The following is an 11,248-nucleotide window of genomic DNA, read 5'->3' as shown; positions in this document are numbered from 1 at the left end:
TTTTTTGTGATCTCGTATCTTTTCTTTTCAAAAAAAAACAAAAAACTTTTCAACCTTTAGTAATTCAATTCCCATTAAATATTTTATATTTAATTAAATCTTATTTAATTAAATCATTCTTTTCAAAACATAGGTTATAATTATATATATCAACAATATATAATATTGGTGTCTAAATGCTAAAGTGTGTGACCCCATAGGCCCGTATATAAGCGGTAGTATAGATTTGTGTTATGACGTGTACATTTTCTAACAGAACCGCTCATTCAAGGTTCAAAATTCCGTTGGACTTAGTTGAAGGGTCAGTTTTTAGGGTTAGCAAACAGAGTTCTTTAGCAACTTTACTCAAACAATGTAAGCTAATCGTTTGGGACGAGGCCCCTATGGCTAAAGAAGAGTTGTTGAGGCTTTAAATGATCTTCTGGAGGATCTTATGGACACAAAAGAAATCTTTGGAGGTAAGGTTGTTGTTCTTGGTGGAGATTTTAGACAAACACTCCCGGTGGTACCTAAAGGAAATAGAATTGAAACAATTGCCGCGTGTCTAACTAGGTCTTTGTTATGGCCATTACTCACCATACTACGCTTAGAAGAAAACATTAGAGCTAGACTTGATCCCTACTTTATAAATTTTCTCCTGGATATTAGCAACGGTACAAATAACTCAGAAATGGATGACACTGTCAAGATTCCAACCTCTATGCTCATTGAGGGTCATCAATACCATAACTTATTAAACACTCTCATAGACAGTGGCAAATCTAGGATGACAATTCAATAGGGTCCCAAAATTATTTTTAAAGCTAATTATATTTAAAGGGTAATTTAGTGGTTGTTTACCTTCAAAAAACCTATAAGTTTTAAAAATATTTGGGGTCCTATAGTTAAATTTAGTGGTGTCCTATACAATTTGAACAGTACATTGTATAAATTTTTTCCAAAGTAGTGGGGTCATAGGACCCCACTCACTTCCATGTACAATCGCCACTGCTCATAGACTACGTTTATCCAACAACTCATCTACGGTCTACTCCATCTTCTTTAAATTGAGCCATTTTGAGCATAAAAAATACTTTCGTTGATGACATAAACAACATTTTAATTGAAAAGTTCCCGGGCGAAGAGAAAGAATATGTCAGCTTCGATGAGACCATTGACCCAAATGACCAAACTCAATATGAAGATTTCTTGCATTCACTTACGCCAAATGGCATGCCACCACATAAGCTCGCACTCAAGGTTAACTCTCCTATCATATTGTTAAGGAACTTGGATCCTACCGAGGGACAATGCAATGGAACTAGACTAATTTGAAAAGACTTAAATTGGGATGTTATTAACGCAGAGATTAGCTTTGGAGATTTCGCTGGTAAACATGTTTTCATCCATAGAATTCCTTTTCACCCTTCGTATGAAGAACAATGTACAGTCCCCTTCAAAAGAGTTCAATTTCCGATCCAGTTATGTTTCGCAATGACAATTAACAAAGCCCAGGGACAAACGCTTGACATTGTTGGAGTATACCTAAGGGAACCAGTTTTCTCTCATGGACAACTATATGTTGCGCTCTCACGAGCAAGAGCGAGTAAAGATGCAAGAGTCCTTATCAGACCATCAATTGACGATTTTTTTTAAAATAGTAATTTTATTCATCCTTCTTGCAAAAATGGAAAAATAGGATTTTTTGTTACAAAAATGGTAAAACCGAAGTTTGGAACTTCGGTTTTGCCACTTCCGAAGTTTCAAACTTCGGTTTTGGCCTGGTGTGTCAGCAGAAACCCTAAACCGAAGTTTGGAACTTCGGTTTTGCCCAAATCCGAAGTTTCAAACTTCGGTTTTGGATTATCTATTTTTTAAACACTAATTTTAATAAATAACTTGGATTTGATAGTTATTTTATAGTTATATACGCTAATATTACTTTAAAAATATTTAATAACATTACAAACAATAAAATATTAATAGTAGTAAGATGCAAATACAAATTTTTTGAACAACACTTTTATTAATATCAGAATCACTTTTACATTTTTTTGAAAATAAAAATACATAATTAAAAACAACACACAGAAATTTAACACATAATTAAATTAGATGCAATGGAAGAGGTTGGTTTTTCACAATTGCTTCGTTTATGACTAAATTCTATTCATCTTCCTCACAAAGATGCTCGAATTTTCCTTTACCTTCATTCCAAAACATCACGCCCGAGTGCTCAACCGTAATGTTTTCTTTGAGCCACTCAAACACCTTTAAAATTTTTGTCATCTGAAAACTGTCCATTCCAATAGACATTAATTTGAACAAGAATTGGTAACATGTTTACAAAATTAAAACTTGAATTGTGGTGAAAACTGTCCATTCCAATAGACATTAATTTGAACAAGAATTGGTAACATGTTTACAAAATTAAAATTGATGTTTGGAGAAGAGAGTGATACATCCGTTTCTTATAATAGATGTCGGTTTATATAGAGTAGTTATAATTGAAAAACTGGCATTTCAAAATTCGGTTTCAGTAAAAGCTGCCGAACAGTAAAAGGTAACAGTAACATATATTTAATTGCCTTTTATGACATGTCTAGTACCTGAGAAACCGAAGTTTCAAACATCGGTTTTGCATGCTTTTTCTGATAGGTCTGTGATATCGCATATTTTATACACGTTTTCCTTAGCGATATCGATCACATTTTAGTCCGTTCGGATACGATTTGGTGTTTATTTTGATTATATTGAGAATGTCCGAGTTTGAAGAGCTAAATATAGAAGAGTTGCATTCTTTGGAGTTTTTGAGGTACTTTGTTAAACGATTATTAATATTGGTGCACCGAGGTTGGAAATGTGAAGAACATATTGGTTATTGAGGTGTTGAGTTAGTCTAAAGTAAGGAAAAAGAGAAAAACGAACGAGATGTCAGTTTATGCTTTGGGCCGCGGCGCGGGAATCAACGGGATTCAACATCAGTTAATAGGTTAAAGAAGGGTTCAGAATTAGTTATGGGCTGCGGCGCGACATCCTAAGCCGCGGCGCGGCATTTGCCTAGTTTCAAGATCAGGAGAAGATTTAAAGGAGTTCCAGTTCACGTGTTATTTCACGGTGCGACAATTGGGGGCCGCGGCGCGGCAGTGGGTCGCCCCAGTCGAATTTGGAAGGTATTTAAGCCCGAAAAATACCCTAATTGATTATTATTCTATCCAGACGAATTCCAGCAGCTTTTGGGCGAATTTTGGTGAAATATCATTCTATCAACTCAATCATTCCGAAAACGCGTCTCGATCCGTTCATCATTCAAGAACACAATTTTCATTAGGTTTAATTCTTATCAACATAATGAATACTCTTAATTGTTTATTTGTGATTTTGGTTTTAGCCATGATTATTGGATAATTATTTAATGTTTGTCTAGATTGAATATTCGTATGTGTTTGGATGATACTTAAACGTTTAATTTGATTAATACATGATAATTATGAGTTTTGATTAAGAACCATTCTTATGGGATTTGATATTTGTTACTTGGATTGATTAGTGATCTTGTTTGAACAAAGGGAACTCTGTTTCAATTTAGTGAACTAATTTTCAATTGATTTGTCTTAATCAATTGGGTGCTTACTGGACCAAGGGGGTAATCTGGGTAACATAGATTGAACAAAATAAGGGTGAATTGTGTGGAGCGAACGTGTAACCAATTAAATCTTAATCTTATAATTAGTTAATTACTAAGTCATAAATGAAAGAGGTCTTTGGTGAAAGGGAACCCTAAGCCAATAAACCCTAGTTTGACGTATTTGCTAAAAGAGAACTCTGGGTAAACCGACTATGTAGTTGCATGAATTGATAAATTGAACTAGTGCTTAATAACAAATCATCCGACACTGCTAATAGGAGATCTAGGCAAACATTCTTTTATCTATTGAATTTAATTATCTTTATTTTTCTTTGAGTCTGCAATTTGATTTATTTAAACTTAAAAACTAAAAATATTGTCTTTTACTTTTGATCTATCCTTGATTTGGGTAATCGTTAAATAGCCACAAAACAAATTATCTTGTACTTTCAATTTTCATAGATTAACTTAGTTTATTTTCATTAGTTGCAATCTTAATTCTCACGTTTAAACTGTCCTTGGAACGATTTCGGAATTACCAACTTCATACTATTGCACGATCGGTACACTGCCCGTTAGTATGTAGTGATCTTTAAACTGGCATTTTCCAGAGATAAATTATGTACTAGATTTTACACATAAGTCTGAAACCGAACTTTAAAACTTCGGTTATTTGTAGATTTAGGCTTATAAAAGTGATTTTTGATTGTTTCATAAAAACATAACAAAAATGAATCTGAAATATGTATCATGTGACGTGTATCATGGTTGTGATTTTGAATGGAATGATGGCAAAATGGAACTCTCTAAAGGGCCTAAAATGATGTTTGATAATCGTAGATGGTCGGGGCTTTAATATGGAGAAGTTGAATGAGTTTCTTCGAGAAAAGATACCAAAGAATCCACGTTCAATGGACATATACTACTACAAACCAGAAGTTGCTGAACCCGAAGCAATGTGCTATGATGAAGAATGATATACATTAGTAGGGAAAGCGTGTATACTTTTAGAAAATATCGAGTTGTATGTTTTATTTGGAGTTTTTGAAGACGCACTAGAGTTCGATACGATGTATGATAGTCATGGTGAATACTATTATGCACCTAGACCTTTTATAAATTAAAGTTACTTGTAATAGATTAGTACTTAAATAAGATTAGTAACATGCAATTTCATTATTTCAACAACACTTTTTTATTCATAAACATAATTAGCGATTACAACAAACAAAGTACAAAAAACAAAGTACAACAAATTATTAATGAAAACCTATGGCATCTAGTAGTTGGACAGGTGTTCCTGTTGTGACCTTCAGCCCTGCATATACCACACTTTGGTTTTTTGCTTTTCACGTTCATCCATCTGGTTCTTAATACGTTTTGATTGCTTCCGCCCCTGTGCTTAATCAATCTTGATGGATCGGCCATAATGTTCCATTGTATATGTGTCCAGTAGCTCGCATCTCTTAGTGGATTAAAATGATGGCTATATTGCTCTCTCCATGTAGAAGTTGTATATTTATTTATATCCTCGTTTAGATGGCTACATACGGAAATGGCCTAAGAGCAAGGTAATCTTTGGTGTTGCCAAATTCCACATGAACACCTTTTCTCTTTAAACTCCACTGTGTAATCGATGCCACCTTCACCACTTCTTTGATAAGTTGAATGAACCTTGAACACACCTTGTTGTTCGTGATAACATGTTGTTTTGTAATGTTGAGCTCTTTTTGCCCGTTCATTAAAGATGTTAAACATGTTCTTGGAAAGTGGTGAATTACATAGCCTTGCATCTCGACTTTGATCGTAGAAGTGTTGTCGGGTGTAATCAAATGTATATTCGATACACGCTTTGATCGGCATCATACGGGCATGACGGAACACATTGTTGAGGGAGTCAGCAATATTTTTCGTTGTGTTACCCCAACGACTCCTCTGTCTGTCCCTATACACAGTTCATTTGCCTAAATCAGCATCTTGCAAATATTGCCAAGCCTCAATACTAGCTTGTTTGATGACTCTGAAGGAATTCTTGAACAATATTTGATTCGTTGTTGAACCGACTGTCTAACACAAGTGTTTGAGCGATTTCACTTTAGTATATTTGCTCAACAAGTTGCTACAAATGTGGCGCAAGCAGTACCTATGTTCCCAACCATATGTTTGAGCACCCATTACATGTAAGATACCTGGGTGTCGATCAGAAATGACACACAACTTTTCATTTCCAATAACATTTTCTTGGAGCATTCGCAAAAACCAAACCCAACTTTCGTTACTTGCTTCATCAACTAGTGCAAAGGCAACGGGTATAATTTGATTGTTAGCATTTTTGCCAACCGCTGTTAACAACTTACCCTTATAACTATCTTTTAAATGGGTGCCATCGATGAAAATCATCGGAATACACAATTTAAATGCTTTAATGGCTGGACCGAATACCCAAAACACAAATTTAAATGTGTCGAAACCTTCTTCAATTTCAGGTCCATTTTCAAACACAACAATTGTGTCTGGATTGGTATTAACTAATTCATTCAAATAATTTGGCAATTGAATAAAATTACTTTCCCAAGTTCCAAACAATCGTTCGATTGAAATACGCCTAGCATTCCATGCTTTGGCGTAACGTACATCCACATGCCATGTATATTTTATTTGGGCTTGGATGTTGGCAACAGGATAATCAACGTTTAAACATATTTGATGTTCAATTTCAATAGCAATTAAGCTAGATGCTAAACAACGATTGTTGTTTTCTGAGACGTGTCCATAACAGGTGTGTTCATCTTTCCATTTTGTAATTTTCCATAACTTCAATTGATTGTGAGACGAACCACTAACACTCCAGCCACAATGGTATCTTTCTTGTGGACCCTTGTAACTTGAGCTAGTTGTTCTACAATGTGCTTGCCAATAACCTGGCTTGCTTTGTGTAACAACTATTTCTCTATTATGGTGTATATTCCATTTTCGAACAGCATATATAAGTTCGGCTTTGTTCTGGAACACCATTCCTTTTGAAATAATACCGGTCTCCTTATCATAAAAAACCCATGAAGCTTCTTGGTCATCATCGAATGGAAAATTATTACTAGCCTCTCTTTGATTAACAAACCCGAAACGTGAAACTGGGGCAGGCTCCAGCTGTGGTTCCACTTGCTCGTCTCTACCTTCGTCACCGGAAACATTCTCTTCAACGTATAATCAGAAACTGTACTGTCGGTTGCAGTAGACATACCATCATCTAGGTCTACTACATTTTGTACTTCATCTCTTCGTTCTTGTTCATCTTCAACAACTGTTGAGTGGTAGTTTGATGTTGATGGACCACCCTCCAAAGTTTGAATAAGATCCATATAACCCGAACCTTGGGTGGTTGAAAAAACTTCCTCAAACTGAACATTCAATTTGAGCCTCGTAATTTGGATCATTCTGAGCATAAAATTATATTGTTTCCAAAGTGTTATCATCAGTAAGTTCACTTTTTCATTCATTTCCATTGAAAAGAACCCACAAGAACATTTTTAACGTGTGTGATCTTTGACTCACACCTACATAATTATACGCCATTTGGTTTAACTGCATACAGTTAACCTTGGTGTTCAACACAAAATTCCTTCTAATCGTTGTGTTATCACCAGTAAGTCAACCCTTTTGGAATGAAATTTGGCCTCTTTAAAGAAAATGAACCATGAATGGACGAATTATAGACATTTTTGTAATTGTTGATGTATGAAACTGATTAAGATTTGTTTGAATTGTGTTGTTGGTGTTTGAAACTGACTTTAAAATGTTTGAATTGTGTTCTTTGTGATGTTTGTGTTTGAGTTCATGATAATGGTGATATAAATAAATGAAAAAAGATGATAAATCAGATTTTGACATGATAGGGTAGCAGGTTTCAGTCCATAATTGAGACTAGGGTTGCAGGTTTCACTCCATAATTGAGACTGTTGAAGCAGACTGCAAAACCGAAGTTTGAAACTTCGGTTTTACTGTTTATCTGCAAAACCGAAGTTCCAAACTTCGGATTAGGGTTTCTGCTGACACACCAGGCCAAAACCGAAGTTTGAAACTTCGGATATGGCAAAACCGAAGTTCCAAACTTTGGTTTTACGATTTTTGTAAAAAAAAAAAAAAGACGTTTTTTCTATTTTTGCAAGAAGGTTGAATAATATTACTATTTAAAAAAAAAATCATCAATTGACAATGCTCCTAATGGAAGAACAAAGAGCATTATATGTATATGAAGAGATTCTACAAGCTTGTAAGCAGTGTTGCAAAAGTCGGCCGACGCGTCGTTGCTAAAAAGTCGGTCAAAAGTAAAAAGTCGGTCAAAGTCGGAAAAAGTCGGTCTAATTCGGAAAAAGTCGGTCAAAGTCGGTCAGAGTCGGTCAGAGTCGGTCAAAGTCGGTCAAAGTCAGTCAAAGTCGGTCAAAATTATTTTTTTTTTTTTTTTGTAATATTGTTAATTGTTCATGTTTATTGTAAATATATTTTATATTTAAAGATTTGATATATATAATATTATATATAAATATATATTTAATAAAACTATTTTAAAAAGACAACGTTAGTCAACGCCCGTTGCGTTGCCGTTGCGTCCGACGCGTCGTTTTTTAGGCATGGCCGATGCGTCCCCGACTCGCGTCTTTTACAACCTTGCTTGTAAGTATATCAACAGGTAAACACCTTCAAACACAAGAATCTAATTATCTTATTCTTTTACCTACCAGTAATCTGATATGTTTTTGTACTTTCAGCTGAAGCAATCAATCCAACCGCCCATATATGCTGAAATTTTCTTTGTACATATCAGTATAACATACGAGATAATTGCTGCAACATTACCGTCCAAGTTGCTCTGAACGTCCAACTCTCGCAACATAGGTCGATTAATGCTTCAAACAATTTTAAAGTTGCAGCTGACCACCAAAGTGTATTATGCACCTGTAGGCTGGAGTAAGTAGTCAACGACTAAAGGTTTTGGTTTTTTTTTCTAAGAATCGTTACGACTGCCTCCTTAAGAAATGTTACGCACAAGTTCTTTCTATATAGATTTTGGTGAATCTTAAGTTTTTATGGTGATAAAATGCAGTGGCGGATCCAGAAAACTTTGTCACTGGTAGCACAAAAAATTTCATGAATATCTTTGCGACTTTTTGATAAAAATTTTGATCTAAAATTAAAAGGCTAACCTTTTTTAATTCAAAAATTTTTATATATAACACAAACATTTGAGTAAAATTTTAATAGAAAAAAACCTTTTAAAGGTACTGGTATTTAACTGTTTTTTACTTTCTTGTTTTTTTCTTATAATTTAACTCAATTCTCAGTTTAATCTTGCTTTTTTGAATTATGTTTCGTACTCAATAGTCCAGTTGTCTAAAATCAAAAAAAAAAAAAAAGTACAATGTCCAAATTGTCAATCTAGAAAGCCACTCAAACAAATTTTAAACTTAGAGGTAGTAATGACGGTATTGGGTTATGTTTCCATATATACAAGTATACAATATACTATTACTAATTTTAAACTTTCTTAAAAGCAAGGGGTATATGTGCAATTTAAATTAAAAGTACAAGTGTGACAGACTTTTCTTCTCACACGCTTTCTTCTTCACCTTCATGAAACTCACCTCTCACCTCTCAGGTCCAAGTCCAAGTGATAGTGATAGGGGTGGGGGTTTAGGGTCTCTTAAAAAGGTGAATGAGAAGAGCGGTTCGGGTCTTGCTCCGGTACGTGTAGGTTTCGAAGTTGGACAGTCGAGCAGCAAGATGGACGGGTTGGAAACGGGTCGTGTGGATCATTTGTTTGGTAAGGATTCTGGTGGGCCTGAGATGGTTAATAGGCCTGATGTTGGGCCTGGTTCTGAGCCCGGTTTAGGTCCTGAGTCGGGTGTCGGGTCGGGTGAGGGTGGTGGGTCGGGTGGAACGTATAGTTTTTTTGAGGAGGCGTTAAAAGGTATTGAAGGCTTAGTTAGGGTGGAAGGTAAGTTGATTGGGTCGAAGACGCTTCCGAAGCTTAAAGAGGGATCGAGGGCTCGACTAAAGAAAGGTAAAGGAGTGGTTGTTCGAAGGTCTAAGTTTGATGGCTAAGTTTTTTTCGTTCGATAATTTGTTAGTTTCTTTGAGCTTTTGTTGTTTTTGTTTTTTGTGTTCGTGTTTGTAGAGGTGTTTGTGTTGTTTGGCCTCGATGCCTATGTTTGTATTCTTGTTCCGAGTCTTCATTTTTTTGATGAAGGTCTCGTGTTTTATAAAAGTTTCGGTTTTTTTTGCCAAAAAAAAAAAAAAATCTAAAACTTCCATTAAAATTCTCTATTAATCACATAAAACCCATATAAAAAATACTGTTAAAATCATGAATCGTAGGGGTCATGTAACCCAATTTCCGTCATTTTCATCCTTGAAACAACAAACGTGCAACTCATCTTAAATCCGCTGGTTGCACTTCCATATTCTTAAAGAAAATACTGAAAACTTTACACATCGTCGGCCAGATTGACTGGTTGCACGTGCTACCCCTGTGTACAAGGCAGATCCGCCCCTGATAAAATGTCAACATGTGCTTTCTTTGAGTTTTTCGTTCGGTTGTTGCAATCTCTAAATCTATAGAAATCTAACCACTTCAATAACGGATTGGACCCTGCAATTCCATTCAATAATGTCTATTTATGCACTCAAACAAATCTAATTAACCTTTGCATTACTGCCCAAAAGACGCCTAAATTATTCAAACCTGAGCGGTGCATATGCACGGCACATAACCCACTAGTATATACCGAGTAAAAAAGATAAAAGGTGATGGGGGGTATTTTCTAATATCTCTCTCTCTCTCTCTCTCTCTCTCTATATATATATATATATATATATATATATATATATATATATGTTATAATTCAGTAGGCTTATAACTACCTTTAATGGTTATAAGAACAAAGAGAGAAAAAGAGAGAAGAAGGAGAGAAGAAATATTGATATTGATATTTCAAGAGAAATGGTGCACCTTAAATGGCTACCATACATGTCTATTTATAGCATAAAATATTACTATGCAAGAAATATAATAATAATAAAATTAACATCCAATCTAGATATTTTATAACACTCCCCCTTGGATGACAATTTTATTAGAGAATAACTAGTACTGCCTCGTTAAAAACCTTGCTAAAGAAAACCCATTGGGATAAAACTTTAGCTAAGGGAAAAAGAGTGCAGCATAGAGTTGACTCCCCCTCAAGTAGGCAACGTCTGAGTTGTTACATCTTCTGAACATGCCTCATGTCAATATTATGAACGTGTGTTCTGAAAATAGCAGTTGGCAGTGCTTTGGTATAAAGATCAGCAGAGTTGTTGATTGAACGTATCTCATTTTAATCTGGTTGTCTTTTACGAGATCTTGAGTATATGAGAAGAATCTGAGATTTTCATCTGAAACTGTATCATCTAAATCTTTTATGTACAAGTTTAGCCCCTGTGATTTGTCTACAGTCTCCTTCATGGTTTGCTCAAACCCTTGTTTCAATTCCTATTCTCTTGTAGTCTTTTCTGAGCCTTACCAACATACCATTCTTTTCCATCAAACTTATGACCGTTAAGACCGTTTATAGCTTTAGCGCCTCGTCAGCATTTATGTTTTGT

At 35.1% G+C, this 11,248-nt stretch overlaps 1 protein-coding gene across 1 annotated transcript; it reads left to right on the top strand.

Moving 5' to 3' along the window:
• The first annotated feature begins 433 nt into the window (after positions 1–433).
• Positions 434–1,635, top strand: LOC139876043 (uncharacterized). The gene is made up of 5 exons (XM_071863341.1): positions 434–713; positions 919–1,025; positions 1,111–1,239; positions 1,346–1,369; positions 1,462–1,635. The coding sequence occupies exons 1-5, from the start codon at positions 434–436 to the stop codon at positions 1,633–1,635; spliced, it is 714 nt and encodes a 237-aa protein (XP_071719442.1).
• The last annotated feature ends 9,613 nt before the right edge of the window (positions 1,636–11,248 follow it).

This window comes from Rutidosis leptorrhynchoides, chromosome 11 (assembly GCF_046630445.1).
Source record: "Rutidosis leptorrhynchoides isolate AG116_Rl617_1_P2 chromosome 11, CSIRO_AGI_Rlap_v1, whole genome shotgun sequence".
NCBI classification, from domain to species: domain Eukaryota; kingdom Viridiplantae; phylum Streptophyta; class Magnoliopsida; order Asterales; family Asteraceae; genus Rutidosis; species Rutidosis leptorrhynchoides.
This window is presented reverse-complemented; position numbering and strand designations above follow the sequence as displayed.